The sequence below is a fragment of the Lycium barbarum genome, chromosome 6 (assembly GCF_019175385.1).
Source record: "Lycium barbarum isolate Lr01 chromosome 6, ASM1917538v2, whole genome shotgun sequence".
In the NCBI taxonomy this organism is placed as follows: domain Eukaryota; kingdom Viridiplantae; phylum Streptophyta; class Magnoliopsida; order Solanales; family Solanaceae; genus Lycium; species Lycium barbarum.
In genome coordinates this window covers 135,549,208-135,567,073 of record NC_083342.1, presented here as the reverse complement: position 1 = coordinate 135,567,073, position 17,866 = coordinate 135,549,208, and the positions used below count along the sequence as shown (strand labels likewise).

At 34.4% G+C, this 17,866-nt stretch overlaps 2 protein-coding genes across 3 annotated transcripts; one reads left to right on the top strand and one right to left on the bottom strand.

The window, feature by feature from the left end:
• Positions 1-4,462: 4,462 nt before the first annotated feature.
• Positions 4,463-8,057, top strand: LOC132600278 (endo-1,4-beta-xylanase 5). The gene is made up of 8 exons (XM_060313350.1): positions 4,463-4,680; positions 4,804-4,838; positions 4,917-5,064; positions 5,166-5,338; positions 5,432-5,533; positions 5,635-5,781; positions 6,048-6,686; positions 7,672-8,057. The coding sequence occupies exons 1-8, from the start codon at positions 4,611-4,613 to the stop codon at positions 8,005-8,007; spliced, it is 1,650 nt and encodes a 549-aa protein (XP_060169333.1). The 5' UTR covers positions 4,463-4,610; the 3' UTR covers positions 8,008-8,057.
• A 901-nt stretch (positions 8,058-8,958) lies between these two features.
• On the bottom strand, positions 8,959-12,671 carry LOC132599306 (thaumatin-like protein 1). 2 transcript variants are annotated; one of them, XM_060312613.1, is made up of 4 exons: positions 12,186-12,663; positions 11,664-12,044; positions 10,213-10,501; positions 8,959-9,460 (listed from the first exon to the last, which is right to left on the bottom strand). In XM_060312613.1, exons 1-4 carry the CDS (start codon positions 12,241-12,243, stop codon positions 9,061-9,063), a joined length of 1,128 nt encoding a protein of 375 aa, XP_060168596.1. In that variant the 5' UTR covers positions 12,244-12,663; the 3' UTR covers positions 8,959-9,060. The 2 variants fall into 2 exon arrangements, with proteins under 2 accessions (XP_060168596.1, XP_060168597.1); XM_060312614.1 differs by lacking the exon at positions 8,959-9,460 and having other exon boundaries at positions 10,209-10,501; positions 12,186-12,671.
• Positions 12,672-17,866: the final 5,195 nt, after the last annotated feature.

Here is a 17,866-nt window from a genome sequence, read left to right as displayed (position 1 = left end):
CCCCCCCCCTCCCTCCCAAATTAAAACCCCATCCACTCGATTAAAAACCCCACCCACTTGTCCCCTCTCTCTCCATAGCTCAACCTCCATAGCTGCTCTATAGCTTTCTTCATCTCAAAAAACGCGACTTGTAAGCATAAAAAAGGTAATTTTGTTCACTAAATTCAATTTCTTTAACTGAGTCGAGCCCTCTTAAATTCTAATATTTAGGGTTAATATAACAACAACTTCTTTGAATTTCATAAAGAATGTGTCATTGTCAAACATTACAGCAGCAGTTTTGTCATATTTCGGAAAAACATCCAAAATGATAGCAGGAAGTATCTGCACAAATACATGTTATTAGATGCAATTAAAAAATAATTGAAAACAAAAACTAAATTTGACGCTAAAATTTAACACTTATGAAATCATCGTTTTCAATATATGATTTTGTCAATTTTTTCTCAAAGAAAGCGATCGTATAATCTTGAACCTTTGGCATCTTGTTTGTGATATAATTTTGTTTGTGATGGAATGAATGGGATGAATATGGGGAGTTATATAGGCTTTCAACCATCTAATGCATTAAACTAGTTAACTACTCCATTCATTGCATTCAACTTCGCCATACAACTATTCAACTACACAATTCAATACCATTCAACTATTCAACTACACCATTCATTGCATTTAATAATTCACCAACCACAACTGTTCAAAGACCATCTAAGTATCATTCAATAAAAAAAATGTGCAAATTGTCGCATTAAAAACTGCCCAAAATGCAGATTCTTGACAGAAACAAAGGCAATTTAACTAATAAAACACATTCATTAGATTAAGCAAACCAAACCATAATGGTACCAACGAAGTTCAACATTCATACACCTAGTTACGTTAAGCATGTCAACAGTTAGACATGTACACAAACTTAAGAGTTTTGGATGCTATGTTGTAACTGCAAAAACTTACACAATCTAAGTCACAACATGACATCCAAATCATAGCCAAAAGAACATTAAACTACACATAATTTATTGTCATTAAGCAGTAATTACATCCCAAAATAATAACAAAGCAACACCAAACTAAAGGATGGATATTCCTTTCCCTTTTTTTGCTCTTAAATTGACAAACTTATATTAATCCTAAACATTTGAATTTAAGAGGGCTCAACTCAGTTAAAGAAATTGAATTTAGTGAACAAAATTACCTTTTTGTATGCTTATAAGTCGCATTTTTTGAGATGAAGAAGAAGCTACGGAGCAGCTATGGAGGTGGAGCTATGGATTCACAAACTTATATTAACCTAAATATTAGAATTTAAGAGAGCTCAACTCAGTTAAAGAAATTGAATTTAGTGAACAAAATTACCTTTTTTATGCTTACAAGTTGCTTTTTATGAGATGAAGAAGAAGCTATGGAACAGCAATGGAGGTGGAGCAATGGAGAGAGGGGGGACGAGTGGGTGGGGTTTTTAACCAAGTCGGTGGGGTTTTAATTTGGGGTGGATTTTAATTCAGGTAGCAGGTCAAACGTATTTTACCGGGTATAAAATTAAAAAACATGGGTCAACCACCCAGAGCCCTCCACGTGTCCCCTCTGTCAAACTAGGAGTATATTTAAAAAATTACCCAGACGGTGGGGGCACGAATGGCTAAAAAATATAATGGAGGGTGGATTTCAACAATATCCATAGTAAAGGAGTATATATGGCCCTTTTCCGTTTTATATTCCATATCAATATATAGAAGTTGAACTCAATCTAGAAACTAAAAGAGTCATATGAGTTCATATTACATTGTATTTACCTATTTCACAGAAGAAGGAAAAAAAAAAGATTTTAAATTTTATTCATTAAATGGGTAAAATTGACTATCCCCAAGAGGATAAATACCCAGAGTGATAAGAATTGGTTTATTTGAATAAAACAAGATTATAATGCGGACACGAAAATACGAAAATTAAAGACAAGAATGTAAAGATAGGTGAGATTCGAGAATAAAATCCTCAAATTTCAAGATTAAATGATAAGAACCCTTAGATCTTAGTATTCAAAATTAGGGAATTAAAATTAATTACGGTACTAATAGAGTCAATTCAAGAACTTATATGAGTTATATCAAAAGGTGATCTAGACTCCTATTCGAAGAAATTAGATATAATAATTAGTCTAAGACTAATTATCTTATTTAATTTATGAATAAGAACTAAATATATCAAGTTAGGAATTAATCTTAACTCCTAAAGAATGCTTTTGTAGGGTTGCAAGATAAATTCATAGTTACCACACACAGAGGTGTAAAGAAGAGAAACTCTCAAATAATAATATTATAGTCTAATGAAAATAACGAAATCCACCCCTATATATAGGAGAAACCTATCCCAAATATAATGTGATTCGAATTTTACGAAAATAATAATAGCAAAACCTAACTAAAATTAAACTAGATAACTTTTAAAGCAAGTAAAAGTCAAGTCAAACTTCTTCCTAACAAATAAGGAAAGAAGTGACAAACTTTTTAGACTTTTTTTGGCACCAAAATCTCACGTCCAAATTTCCCCTTTTGGGCATGAATTCTCACGTATGATGCAGCCCAACTTAGGGCTTGATTTTTTCAACAATTCTAATCTTTTTTTTTTTTGCGCGGATTATCCTTCTTTGGGGGTGATCTTTAATTTTTGGCCCCTCAAATTGTTGGCATTTAATTTTTGTCCTTTGCTTGACAAGGTCTCCAAAAATATCCCGAGGTTCTTGGTTTTCTTCTTTTGGGGTGATCTTTAATTTTTTCCCCTCAAATTGCTGGGGTTTAATTTTTGTCGTTCGCTTAAAAAGGTGTCCGAAAATATCCCGAGGTTCTGAGTTTGCCGCATGCTTTGGTTAAGGCATAACTAAAAGCCTGCCAGAGACGGTAGACTTTGCCTTATAAAAAGTCTACCTTATAAGGAAAAGTCTACCGGCTTAGCTAAACATTAACCAAAGTCTGTCACATAAGACAGGCTTTTCCTTAAGGCAAAGTCTGTTGTATCCGGCAGACTTTTAGTTGTGCCTTAAGGCAAAGTTTGCCGTATAAGGCAGACTTTTTGCTAAGCGTTGCCTTGAGAATTTTTTTTTCTATTTTAATGACTAAGCCGGGGTTCGAATTCAGAACCTCGAGGTATTTTAAGCAAAGGACAAAAATTAAAGATCAGCAATTTGAGTGACAAAAATTAAAGATCACCTCCAACGAAGTCTAATCGTGCAAATTGCCCATTCTAATCATGCAAATCAGCCACTTTTAATTATGCAAATAAGCTCCTTCAGGCTTTTCTTTGGGCTCAATCTTTTTCCTCTTGAATTTGGATTTGAACCATGAAATAGATGTACCATTTAGCCCACTCTACGTCATCATTCTTGGGCTTATTTTTGGGCTTTCCTTCGTGATAAGTATCTTCTTGGGCTCATCTTTGGACACTTTTTTTACGATAAGCATCTACTTGATTTTCCATTGAAAACTGTCAACCTTCATTGGGAGTACGATATCGTGGATGCTATCACAAAGTCTTTCTTCAAATTGACCCTTAATTAATTAAATAATTATGTGTTTTTACTTTTGATTGCCATTGACAGTCCGGTGTAAAGAGAGAACATATCAATAAACTCCTTTTAAATGGGCAAAATTTAGGTCAAATTTCAATTGGCCACGGGTTTGATTCCTATGCTATGTCATTCAATTGTCGTGTTCTTTATAGAAAAATCCCGACTTCATTTTCGTTAAACCATGTAGTCATATCAAACTAAAGAGCATGTCATTTTCCTGCTTGATCATGAATTTACCGACCTACATTACTTGTTACCACTCAAATACTATGAGATGATTTATATATTCCTCGGAAACCCCCGCCTAAGTCACCATTGAATATTTCTTGGCCCACTATTGGCCAAACTACCTAGGCATTCATGCAAATGTTTATGAATTGCTTTAGACTCATAAGTTTTAAAAAACCTTCATTATTTTTTAAACTCAGTACGCGCAACCAAACACCGTTGGATAAAATGAAAAAGACGTAGTAGCAGCCAAACACCGTTGGATAAAATGAAAAAGACGTAGTACATTAAACTAAAGAGGCGATTTATTTTTTATTTTTATGATAAATTTAAAGAGTTTTCCGACCTTCATTACCACTCAAATACTGTGATTACTACTGCATTCTGGCATCATAAACTGCAGGCTTTTGTCATTTTCGTTACTTCTGCATTTTAGCATATATTTATGGAAAGAAATGAAAACAATTAGTTAACTTTAGTAGTATAAAGGTTAGAAATAGCGTCAAATTTTTTGAATAGTCCAAGGAACAATTTCAAAAAACATTCCAAAGTAAATAAAATAAATAGATTATGCTGCTAAAAAGAAGAGACATTAATACAATCATGTGATTGGATTGGTCACGGAGATACTTAGAATAAAGACATATTGTTTGATGTCTCATGTATCCTGTGTTGCATATATTGTTGCAAATTGCAAATTTTATATGAAATTTAATTTTATGTAAGACATCGAGGCATTTATTTACTGAATTAGAACTAAAGTTTTCAAATTACTGTGCTAATATTTAGGTCTGTGATTCAGCAAAGTGCTAAGAGAGAAATGAACTGCCAATCTCTGTTGTTCCTATTTGGACTTTTTCTCAGCATAGTTCCCTGCTTTGGTGCTTATGGTATGGACTTGAAATAAGTTTGTTTCTTATTTCATATATTCCCATTTTGATTTTGGGTACTCTTAATGTTTAATTAACATGTATGTTTGTAACTACAAGTAAAACCTGATTATTTTGATGCAGAGGGACCTATTTATGATCAGTCTGCATATACTGAGGTAACATTTTCATTGATTTTCCTTTTCTCCTGTTTTAAGAACGATCATCGTGTTTTAAGTTAATTTCCTCTGGTTTAGTGTAAATCAGTGCCAGAAGACGCGCTTTACAATGGTGGAATAATGAAGGATTATAGGACAATCAGAAATCAAGTCATTCAACCAAAAAATAATTCCTATCACTTTGTCCTTAATGATCTCTCTGGTGATACCATCTACAGCTTCTCCAGTTAAGTTATTGTGCCATATATACTCTGTTGTCAAATTCATCGTGGTGCTACAAATTGAAATGTGGTACTAGTATTTATTGATCGACGTGTTTGTAATTAGGTTGGGTCCAGATAGTTGACGCAGATTCAGCTGTGATAAAGGCAATCCTAGAAACAGCTAATGGTACAGTTAAGTGTATAGGAAATGTCGTTGCTAGGCCTGGTTGCTGGTTATTTTTAAAGGGTGGATTTGTTCTTGATTTTCCTTCCTCCTATGCTATACTATATTTCCAGGTATATGTATTTAGACGATAACTTCAGGTATTGAATTGCCTTTTCTACAATTGTTTGAGTGGTAAAAATGATATATATCGTATGTTGGTGCAGAGATCAGACGGGGAAATGTTAAATATCGCGATTTCTAGTGTTTCGTTGCAGCCATTTACTTATCTGCAATGGAGAAGAAACCAACAGGACATGATCGATAAAGTAACCCCTGGAACTCTATGCTAATAAAGATTCATGTTAACATGATGAGTTTCATTGGATACGTTTGTATTTGCGCTAATTCTGCTAAATTCAACCTCTAGGAAAGAAAATGCACGACGACTATACACGTATCAGATGTGCAAGGAGAAAGAGTTACAGGAGCATCAATCATAGTAGAGCAAGTTTCTAGAGATTTTCCACTTGGTTCTGCCATCACAAAGACAATTCTTGGAAATCCAACATATCAGGTATAATGCTGATGAATTTTTGCGTTAAAACTTGGGAATTTTAATGATCAGCTTCATATCAAAGGTGCTTGAGTAAGCTTACAAAAGTACATTTTGGCTATGCTTATTATCAGTTTCAACACCTCTATCTTAACACGTAACTGCTTATTTAAGTCCGTTTCTACACTCAGAAATGTTTTTCAGCATTGACGCTTATCAACTACCTTTAATCAGTTAAGCCAAACGAGCACATACTAAAGTGTGTAAACAACCAAAAATTGTAACAGAAATGGTTTAAAGAGAGGTTCAATGCCGTGGTTTTTGAAGACGAACTCAAGTGGTATTCAACAGAACCTCACCAAGGAGAAGTGAACTATACAATACCTGATCAAATGCTAAAATTCACTCGAGCGAACCAAATCATAGCCCGAGGCCACAACATATTCTGGGAAGATCCACAATACGTTCCTTCATGGGTTCGAAATCTCACTGGTCCTGACCTTCAATCAGCTGTTAACTCCAGGATACGAAGTTTGATGAACAAATACAAGAATGAGTTCGTTCACTGGGATGTTGACAATGAAATGCTTCATTATGATTTCTATGAACAAAGACTTGGTACCAACACAAGCCTTGAGTTTTTTCAAACAGCACAACAGTTAGACCCTTTAGCAAAATTGTTTATGAATGACTATAATGTTGTGGAGACTTGCAATGACATGAATTCTACAGTTGATGCCTATATTTCCAAATTGAGAGATTTAAAACAAGGTGGAGTATTTATGGATGGAATTGGCCTAGAAGGACATTTTACAGTACCAAATCCTCCACTCATCAGAGCAGTGTTAGACAAATTGGCTACACTTAAACTTCCTATATGGCTTACAGAAATTGATATCAGCAAGAATCTTGATAAAGAAACTCAGGTTAGGGACTCAAAATCTCTATAAATCATGAGCATGCGGGTTATTTTATCATATGGTCACGGTATCTAGTATAACAGGAAAATCACAAAATTATTTTGTCACATTAAAGTGTTCGAACTAGACAGGACATGACGCAGTTACAGCTTACCGAGGACATGACCTTAGATAGGAAGGTGTGGAGGACCCACATTAGGGTAGAAGGCTAGTATATAAGTCTCGTTATCTTTCCTTATTAGTAGGCGCATTAGCGCATTATAATTTCTTGTGCTTTGATTTATGTTATTATTTGCTACTTTCTGTACTTTGATTACTCTATTTTATCTGTGCCGCTTTCGTGATTTGCATTTCCATATCGCTTTGAATTCCTTGATTATCCTGTTTTACTGTGTCGCTTGCATTATTTCATTGCAATATCGTTTTAAATCTTTTAACCTTATCTGACCCCCTTTTTATGCTTCTATTGAGCCGAGGGTCTTTCGGAAACAGCCATCCTACCTTGGTAGGAGTAAGGTCTGCGTACATTATACCCTCCCCAGACCCCAAGATGTGGGATTTCACTGGGCTGTTGTTGTTGTTGTTGTTGTTGTATTAAAGTGTTCGAACTATATATGTGCATTGCTCAGATTATGACATGTCATCTGCCACGTCTGTATATGAAATGTCACTCGGTACGTCAGTGCTTTTCCACTCTATAGATTCCACGTCAGAAAACAAAAATGAAGTCCTTCGGGTAAATGTAACAGTTTACAGTTTTCAATTTAAAATATGTATATTTTAATTTCTAACATGGAATCATTTGAGTGGTGAGATGCTGATGTGGCAAGTGACGTGTCATAATCCAGTGTCAAGAATTTGACCTTCTGGTCACTAAGGACCCCGCGCATAGCAAAAGTTTAGTGCACCGGGCTGCCCTATTCTGTGACCATACCGAAAGCTTATAGTATTAAACACTCCATGGTAATAATTTTTGTGAATTTGATGGCAGGCTAGATATCTAGAGATGGTTTTAAGAGAGGGATTTTCACATCCAGGTGTTAATGGAATAATGCTTTGGACAGCATTACATCCTAATGGATGTTATCAGATGTGTTTGACAGATAACTATTTCAATAATCTCCCTGCTGGGGACACAGTAGATAATTTGCTGAAAGAATGGCAAAGTGGGGTGGTGCACGGTGATACTGATGAACATGGCTCATTTAGCTTTTCTGGTTTTTTAGGTGAGTACAAGGTCACTGTCAAATTTGGCAACAGAACAGCAAATTCAACATTCTCATTATACAGAGGTGGTGAAACCAGACACTTAAATGTTCGGTTGTAATGGAGTTACTCAGATGTAATGAATTGTTCGTATAAGTTTGCACATACTTATGATACTTTGACTATTCAGTAACTTTCATTAACCACTAGATCACATCCGTTGTTTGACCAAGTTATCTATGAGCGGCGACAATACAAGTCATTTACGAATATTTGAATTATTTCACCAAGTTATTTCTCACTAGCACAAGTATTTATAGAGTAATTCAATACTTAGGGATGGATTCGTAGTGTTGGTTATGTGTTCGCATGAACCCAATAGTATATAAATAAGAAATTCACTAATATGTATAATTTCATTTTACTGCAAACCAAATTATTATTGTATGCGATGATGATGTGATGCAAGTGCTTAAAGAATCGTTATTCATTGTCACAGGTCAATCTATCACTCAATCACAAGCTGATGTCATTAATTTGAGATTACTATAAAAGCTCATAAACTTTAAATTTTGAAGCCGCATATTTCAATAACCCTCGGTTCAACAACCTGGTTTGCCCTTTCTAGAGTTGAAAAGGATTAACATAGTAATGCACACAACACACAAGTCGATGTTATGCCATTAGCAATGCAAGACGCGGCATAGTATAAGCCACGGGCCATGGCAGACAAAAGTAATAAAAGCCATGCTTGTGATTTCCGCAAAGTCAATTTTATCGTCCAACACTGGCCCCAAACTATCTTCTCTCCCTTCTATATTCACATTATTATATACTCACCTTTTCAAGATATTCATTTTTCCCTATATTTTATAGCGCCCCAAATCAAGGTAAAGTGAAACTCCAACCCCAATATCAAGGTACATTATGCTCCTTAATAATTGCAAATCTCACCAACAAAATCTTGGATAATGAGAAGGGGCGAGGGAGAAAGAATATAGCATTACATAGACACATTAAAAAGTGAAAATATGGCCAACTACAACAATAAGAAGAGAAAAAGAAAGATTCATAGCTAAAAAGAACATTAATATATAGAAAGTGGTGGCTTACAATCTGGAGGAATCTATCAGCTTTACTAGACAAAAGGCAAAAAACCATACTCCTATTACAGCTACAAGAAAACAAATGAAACCAAAGTTGCAAACAAAGCACTGCCTACTAAATTCAAAGCTGTTGGATAAAAAGCCCTTGTGGATTCTCCCATTGCTAATCCAGCTAAATATGACCCATCTGCTAGCATAGCTTGCGACCCGGATCCGGGCTGTGTTTCAGATCCTGACCCGTAAGCTGACCCTGACCCGTATCCTGTTCCTGCCCCGTACTCAAACCCGGCGCCTGATCCAGTACCCATTTGGCCTGAACTTGACCCGGTTCCTGATTCAGTACCCATTTGGCCTGTACTTGATCCGGTTCCTGTTGTAGGGTCCACAACTCCTGTTCCACCATAGGGGGTCCCATCAACATTGGGTGGTGGTGTTGTCGTTGGTGTCGTATCTTTTGTAGATTTTTGACTGCACATAAAACATAAGCAAACAGTGGTCATTAGCTAAATGTCAAATTCAATGGAATTATTTACAACCAATACATCATCCACTCGCTGTATTTGTCAGATACCCTCGTGACCAAAATCATTGCATATGTTAAGCAGTAATGGAGTACTATTAAAGATGGAATTTAACTCCGTTTAACACCCTAGAAAATACGGTAAAAGCTAAATTTAAATCTTTATCATAGAAAATATCTGAGAAAATGACAAAAATAGTCCCTATGAGAGTAAGTTTAAAATAGTCCATCAAGTATTCACTGAACCGTTTTAATTATATTTAAATTTGCTAAAAGTTAAAGTAATCACTTTAGAGGTTCAATTTTAATAGTTGCTGCTATTTTTGATTGATTTCAAACGTCCTTGTTGCTAATGGTTAGATTTCTTTTTTCCACCGTATTCGTCAAATCTAATATCATTTGTTAAATATTTGAGGGGAACTAAAAATATGAACGTTCGACAAATTTAAACTTTAAAGGGCTAAAATTGTACCGTAAATACTCAAGGGACTATAACTCAAACGTAAGGGACCGCTATTCTCATAACATCGATTATAATTTTTGGTCATTTAAATAGCCAGTGTGATTCGTTAAAATTTAGCTAAATTTGGACTATGGTTTGAAATAAAACTCCGTTATATTTTAGGTTGGAGCTAAGTTAAAATCAAGAAAATATAAATGACCAAGTATAACGGATATTAAAATTAAGATGTGATTTTACCTTGGGGTAGAGGGACAAAATGTGACGGTATAATCAGCACCGCTGCAAGTAAAAGTGCTGGTAGGATCATCATAAGCGTAGCTATAAGATCTTGGACAAGCAGATTTAAACATCTGCGAGTACATCGACGGTTTACAGGTCGCCGGTGTATTGTACGCGCCACTACAGCAATACTCTGGCTTGTTAAACGCTTCACACGCGCTCCTACACGCGTCACCTCCTCCACTCCTCAGCTCCGATGGACATATCCGGTTAAGATCCGTAACGCAACCCGTAGTTGCACACATACCTAGAGGTGGCAAAATTAGTTTATGAAAACATAACATGATCATCAATCCGATCAAATTTGAGCGAATTATTGACCCATCATTTATTAACTTTGTCCATCAAAAATTGGACTAATATGTAGCCCAAATTGATTCATTAGAAATCTTATCAAAATATTTTTAATTTATTTTATTTATTTGATATAGCCTTAATAAAGAAAAATAATAATTTTATAAGGTACTAAAAAGATTATAAAAGAACAAATAAATCAATTATTCCCCATCCCAATTTAATCTTCTTAATTTGATTTTTGGTCTATTCAAAAAAGGACAAAAAGTGATTTTTTTATATTAAGTAGATAATTTAAATATTCTACGACAAGTTTATAATCACAAGATTCAAAGAACAATTTATTAGATTATGTACATCTTTTATGTAAGACAACAAGACTAGAAAATCTCATTTTATTTCTTAAAAACTTAGTGAAAATTGGACGGATTGAATTATTACTCGAATTTTTTGTCCAACTGACTTTTGGAGTCGGCCATTTTAACTCGCCCAAATTCAATTCAACCAGCCCATTCGACTTACCTGACCCACCCCACGCTTCTACGACTATGGGTAAATTATAATAAAGAAAATACCTTTTATGTTTTTGATATATATAATCATAATAAAGAAAAAAAAATTATAAGGTACTAAAGAATTATAAAAGAAAGTAATTATTTGTTGTCCTATTTAAATATCTTACTTTTTTTTATCTCTCACGAAAAGGGATTATTTTTCTATTTAGTAAGTTTGATAATTTCAACATAATACGTGGCAGATTTATAACAAAAAATTTAAAGAACATTTTAATATATTGTACACATTTTAATTTAAGATCACAAAACTCAAAAATCTCTTTTTATTTTTCAAACTTCATTTTTAGTCAAATTAAAACATTTAAATGAGATAGCGGAAGTAAAATTTAATAAGAATTAAACAGGTTAGGTTAGGACCGCATCTTAATCTATTTTAAAGAGGAGCGAATCCCCACTCTCATTGAGTTCAGGGTCCAAATCAATAATAAAGACCGCCCATTTGGCTCTCCCACTTGAGTTATCTTAGCCCAGCCCAACTAACTTTTGGGGTCAGCCCATTTTAAACAGCCCAAATTCAATCCAATCGCGCAGTCGACATACCTGACCCGCCGGACGCTTCTACCACCATGGGTAAATTATACCCATCAACCAAGCTGACGTCATAAAAATCTTGACCACCAGTTCCCAATGTGAACTCTGCTAGAGTTGCCGGTGGAGCAGCTCCAGCACCATTGCATTCTACCTGACCCGACCCGCAATCACCGGTTCCGCAAGAACCCGACCCGGATCCATCAAATGAGCAACTTGTTCGGCCCCAAAACCGACCCGACCAACCAGTGGGTGCAGTGAATGCACGTGAAGAGTCTTGTGGAAGTTCAAATCCAGTGCTTTGTAGAGTTGGAGTACCTGCATTTGCTAGAATACCTGGCCATACTGTGTACTCACATTTGTTCACAAATGTAAATGTAGCTCCTAAAACACCTGAAAAAGATTAAAAAAAAAAAAAAAAAACAGGACTTTTAACATCATACAAATGTAATGTTACATTTATGTATAGTCTAAAGTACAGAAAAATGCTATTAATATGACATAAGAATTGAGTTTTTTTTTTATTTCTTTTACCTTTCCATAGAATGAGGAAAGCAAAAGATAAGCTGAGAATGACGTGTGACAGATCCATGTGGGTATTTGCTAATTCCTTTAGTTGTTGAATAATACTAGTAGTAGTAATTTTTACTTGTTCAACAAAAGGGTGGCTGGTTCAATATGAGAAAATTGAAGGGTTTAATGGATAGATGATAAAAGAGAGAAAAAATGAGTGATAGCAAGAAGAGGACAATGGAGTGGGGTTGATGAAAGGCTTTTTGTTGTTCTTCTATTTGTTTCTGCTGTAGTCACAGTGATAAGGGAAATAGCAGATTAATTAAAGAGGAAAACAAAATGAGAAATGGGAATGAGGTTTTGGCTATGTAGGACTTGTGAGGGTAGGGTTTTTTTCAGTGCTCACAAAACAACAAAAATGAATTTTGTAAGCCAAAGAAAAAGAAACGGGAGATGCAAGGAATGGAAATGTCAGTTGGAAGAGTACAAATAAATTTGAGAAGAATCTTTTCTGTACACAATGCTTTATGTCACATTAGTTTTTGTATATGCTCGTAATTTAATACTATTACCATATGCGATAAGATGAGTTAATTTAATAAATGTTGCTATGGTCCTATGGCCTAGTTCACCGGACCGTTGGGACCAGATGTTTTAACCCGTAAAATATGGACTTGGGCCTATTTTAATCATCAATGACTTGTCCAAAGGTGATTAGAAGAAACAGAGAATGAACATGAATTTCTTTTCAGTATATATTTCGAGTTAAACAACATAAGCAGTGTTAATTTTTGTTTCTTTAAAACAGTGACTTATGAATTCCGCCTATATGAGTTTGACAAAGTATAGATTCACAAGTAAAACGATAATCTACTATGGGAAAAAAGAAGAAAATTGAACGCTTTTGGTGAATAATTCAAATATTGCAATTAAACAACCAAGTATACGGTCTAATAGTTAATGAAATAGATTGAGAATCATGAGATCTAAAATAGGTGATTGTTTCTCATTCGTTCACACTTTCATGGTCAGATCTTGTTACTTGGTACATGTGTTGATGGGAGATAGCATATCACGGTTATTAAAAAGTTCAAATCTTGCAACTGATTAATCCATAGTGAGGTTACGACAATTAGGTCGAAATTATATTCCAATCTATCCCTTTTGCTTGTGATGTCCATCGCTTTTAGTATGGACTATGGAGTAAAGAGTAATAAAACAATTTCTTGATTCTGTCTAGAAGGAGAATAAATATACAGATAGCGTAAGCTTTATTAGCTTTAGATATTAGAGCACCTGACAATATTATATAGGGAATTTTGGCTCTCTCTTCTTAACGAAAGAAAGAAAACGAAAAAATCGAGTAAGTATGTCTCCATGCAGAAGAAAAATTAAGCCGTGTTGCTTATTAACATTTTTAAATTTTTTAGTTGGTTTGTTTATTCCACTGTACCAAAAAAGAAATTCATGCGATCACTTCGATCTAAGTTACTCTTATGAGCACTTTGATGAATGATGATATATCATATATGGTTTAATGTTATTGCAACTCTGAAGCTCTTCAAATTACTCTATGTTGCTAATTGATAGAAAAATAGATGAAATCGCTGGTAATACTGTGATGCGATCAAAATAATTTGAATATTGCAACTAATTAATGAATATAACAAGCAGGTCGAAGTTCCAATCGATCTCGTTTTGTTTGTGATGTGCTCATATGGACTATGGAGTGATGAGTAACAAAGACTACTTTTGATTTGTGTGTAGTGGAGTAAGTACTTTTACAAGTTAGAGCACGTGTTTCCAGCAGACAATGTTATTATAAAAGGAATTTAGCTTTCTCTTCTTAACCAAAAAGAAGAAAAATCGAGAAAACAGAGTAACTATTTTTCGATGATGAAGAAAACATTGTTGTATTTAGCTTATGCCCCGTGTTGGCGTCAAGTAGTCAAAGAATATGAAGCAAATCTAAGAAATGACTAAAATGAATGTCGCTTTACGTGTCACTTTAGCACCTAGTGGACACCACGGACCTGTTTAGATGGAGGCTTATGTGGAATGCAAACAACTTTGCTATCAATGAGATTTACATCGTTATATATTCAGTATTTTTACTTAATTTCTTGAAATATAAATTGCAAGGCATCCATATGCAGTTAACATTTTCATGAGGCGCCTAGCCATTATGGGCAAGTAATCCATCTCGCCATTTCTTGACTAAATAAATAGCACTTCAGTGTGAATAAGAATCAGAGTTTGATTTTTTTCATATATAAAGCAAAATAACTTGGATATAAGTTCAGCACAACTCATTTGTTCGATTGCATAACAATTCAAGTATATGTTTCAGCAAAAACAATACTTTGTCTCATTATCTTAGCATGGAGATTAAGATAGCACATAATTTTTTTTCTTTTCCAAAGTCTAATATGCAGAAGCACACATGCAAAGTTTTGTTGTTTGCCTTATGAGAGAAAAAGGATTGCGGGAGATCTAAGATTTGCAATAAGAAAGTAGAGGAACGAGTTGTATAGAGACCCAAAAATACTATTTCTTTAGTTTATAATTGGAATTATTGGTTAACTATAGTTTATTTATTTATAGGAATATCTTTCGCCCTTTTTAAAAAAAAAAAAAAAAACTTTTGGTATTTAAGAAGGTGGATTACCAGCATGGCATTATCTCTCATTTTGTACGTGTGGGGCCTGCCATGTTCATAAGCCAATAGAGTGTGAGTAAGTGGCCTTGGATTCGATGCCCCAAATCTCGTCTTTTCATGATTCTCCAATATGTCCAGTGTAGCAAAACTTTGACCATACCTTGGCCAAGCGCAATTAATTTCTTAGATCCATATTTGCATAATTGGAGCGCTCTCATATTAAATATGAGCTTCTTTCTCAATACTCGTATAAGTGTATTAAATAATCTGTCTTTGGAAGCATTACAAAAGAATATTTCATTAATGACCCCAAGAGAGTATGATAAAGAGTGGGAATTTAATCCAAAAATCACTCATTTTGTCCAGTGCAAGTTGCACTTATGTAGTAACCTCAAAAGTGAATTGAGTAATCATCCAAACAATTACAATTAAATATTCCTCCGTTCTCATTTGGCCGGTTTGGAAAGTCAACCATGTAATTAGAATTGGGTGTAATTACACAGTTTGGCAAGTTTGTCAGGCCAAGTAATTGAGTGTAATTAGGAGGAGGAAATTACATTCTCCAATTCTCAAGGAGGGGTTGAGAATTGAGTGTAATTACACCATGTAATTACAAAGTTACTTTTTAATTTCTTTATTTTTAATTTATTTTTATTTCTATTTTTTTTTTATTTATTTATAGGTAAAACGAATAGCTTTGTAGATGATCCTTCTAGAAGAGGGGGATTCTAACCACCTTTCTCATTTTCTTTCTTCTCATTTTTCAACTTTTACGTTTTGTGATTCCATGTAATTGCTTGTATTTTTTTTAAAAAAATTCCCTTATTTTCTTCATTTAGCGTACTTACATTGTTGTTCTAGTTTTTAAAATTACACTTCTTATATTAGAAAGAATAAGTCATTGACAAACTTGACATATAACAGGTGATGTTAATAAAGTAGAATTCTGTTGTTGAATTAAGTTATAGACTTATTATGTTTTCACTTTCTTTTGAATTATATTTACTCAAGTTATGTTGGAACTTATTTTACATTATGTTGTAATTTGACATAAAAGTATTATTTTAAACTTTTTATTTATTTATTTTGAATTTAGGTTATATTTTCGATTTTAAGTTATTTGATTTAGTACTATTTACTTGTTGTTTTACATTGCATTTTGTTCATTTTCCATTTACAATTAATAGATTATTTTTTTTTATCAACATTTGAATAATGTTATGACATTATATGTATAAATATTAATCTTTTTGTCAAACATCCAGCCAACGATGTTCTTATAAAATGTGTGCTTTTAATTTTTATAATTAATTAAATTAAAACATTATTAATTTGAAAAATATATACAATTACTTTTACAAAATTATTTACAAATGTATGATTATTAATTAATATACTTTCAAGAAACAATACAACAACAACAACAACAACAACAACCCAGTGAAATCCCACATCTTGGGGTCTGGGGAGGGTATAATGTACGCAGACCTTACTCCTACCAAGGTAGGATGGCTGTTTCCGAGAGACCCTCGGCTCAATAGAAGCATAAAAAGGGGGTCAGATAAGGTTAAAAGATTTAAAACGATATTGCAATGAAATAATGCAAGCGACACAGTAAAACAGGATACTCAAGGAATTCAAAGCGATATGGAAATGCAAATCACGAAAGCGGCACAGATAAAATAGAGTAATCAAAGTACAGAAAGTAGCAAATAATAACATAAATCAAAGCACAAGAAATTATAATGCGCTAATGCGCCTACTAATAAGGAAAGATAACGAGACTTATATACTAGCCTTCTACCCTAATGTGGGTCCTCCACACCTTCTTATCTAAGGTCATGTCCTCGGTAAGCTGTAACTGCGTCATGTCCTGTCTAATCACCTCTCCCCAATATTTCTTTGGCCTACCCCTACCTCTTCTGAAACCATCCATGGCTAACCTCTCACACCTCCGCACTTGGGCATCTATGTCTCTCCTCTTCACATGCTCAAACCATCTCAGTCGCATTTCCCGCATCTTGTCTTCCACCGAGGCCACTCCCACCTTATCCCGAATAGCCTCATTTCTAATCTTGTCGCTCCTAGTGTGCCCACACATCCATCTCAACATTCTCATCTCGGAAACTTTCATCCTTTGAACGTGAGAGATCTTAACTGGCCAACACTCCGCCCCATACAACATAGCCGGCACTTTCAAGAAACAATATGTATCTTAAATACCTAATTTAATATATCACTTATAAAGGCACATATTGTCAAGTATTAATATTTATTTTAAAACTAATATAACTATGTAATTACACATGTGCAACCAAACAGTATGCTTGTAATTACGTCATGACAAACAAATAGATCCTCGTAATTACTCCCTCCGTCTCAAAATATTTGTCGCATATTTCATTTACACGCCCATTAAGAAAGCATTTATAAGGATAATATTTTGAATATTTTATCCTCTTAACATATTTCATTATGTTCTTGTAGACACTGAAATTTAATCGAACTTAAATCCACAAATTAATTTGGATCATATTTTAAATTCTAAATGTATTGGTCCAAACAAATATTATGGGCTAACATAATCGGATTTATTGTTTAAATCCAACATGTATGGACTTAGTTGAAACACCAATTCAATTGGGCTAGTCTATCTTGTCGGACTTCACATGATGAGCCCAAGGTCCATGCCACGTGTCAAATGACGTGGCGCGCCAAGTCAAATCAAGGACCAATAAAATCATGCCACGTGCATAAGTGACACAGCATGTCAAGTTAATAGAAGAACCAATCAAATGTCGCCAAGTGTTCAAATGACATGGTTCAACCAATCATCTACAAACCCTAGCTCTCCCCTACAATTATAAATAGGGGTCTTCATAAAGCCAAAAGAGGAAGAGAAAAAATACATAGAGAAGCTCTCAGCTGCAAGTCTTCCGCATACTAAGAAGTCTTCGCTCCAAGTGGTGAGCCGCAAGTTTCCATACCTCTACGTTTGTGATTAAAGCTCGGCTCCGCATTCGTAGTGAAATATCAACAACAA

What these genes read in the sequence shown, in the direction of transcription:
- LOC132600278 (XM_060313350.1), top strand. Translation starts at nt 4,611, where the DNA reads ATGAACTGCCAATCTCTGTTGTTCCTATTTGGACTTTTTCTCAGCATA. An exon ending in TCCCTGCTTTGGTGCTTATG is followed by an intron (nt 4,681 to 4,803) that starts GTATGGACTTGA and finishes ATTTTGATGCAG; the next exon opens with AGGGACCTATTTATGATCAG. An exon ending in TTGGAAATCCAACATATCAG is followed by an intron (nt 5,782 to 6,047) that starts GTATAATGCTGA and finishes AAATTGTAACAG; the next exon opens with AAATGGTTTAAAGAGAGGTT.
- LOC132599306 (XM_060312613.1), bottom strand. Translation starts at nt 12,243, where the DNA reads ATGGATCTGTCACACGTCATTCTCAGCTTATCTTTTGCTTTCCTCATT. An exon ending in AGAAGCGTCCGGCGGGTCAG is followed by an intron (nt 10,502 to 11,663) that starts GTATGTCGACTG and finishes TGCCACCTCTAG; the next exon opens with GTATGTGTGCAACTACGGGT. An exon ending in TTTTGTCCCTCTACCCCAAG is followed by an intron (nt 9,461 to 10,212) that starts GTAAAATCACAT and finishes TTTTATGTGCAG; the next exon opens with TCAAAAATCTACAAAAGATA.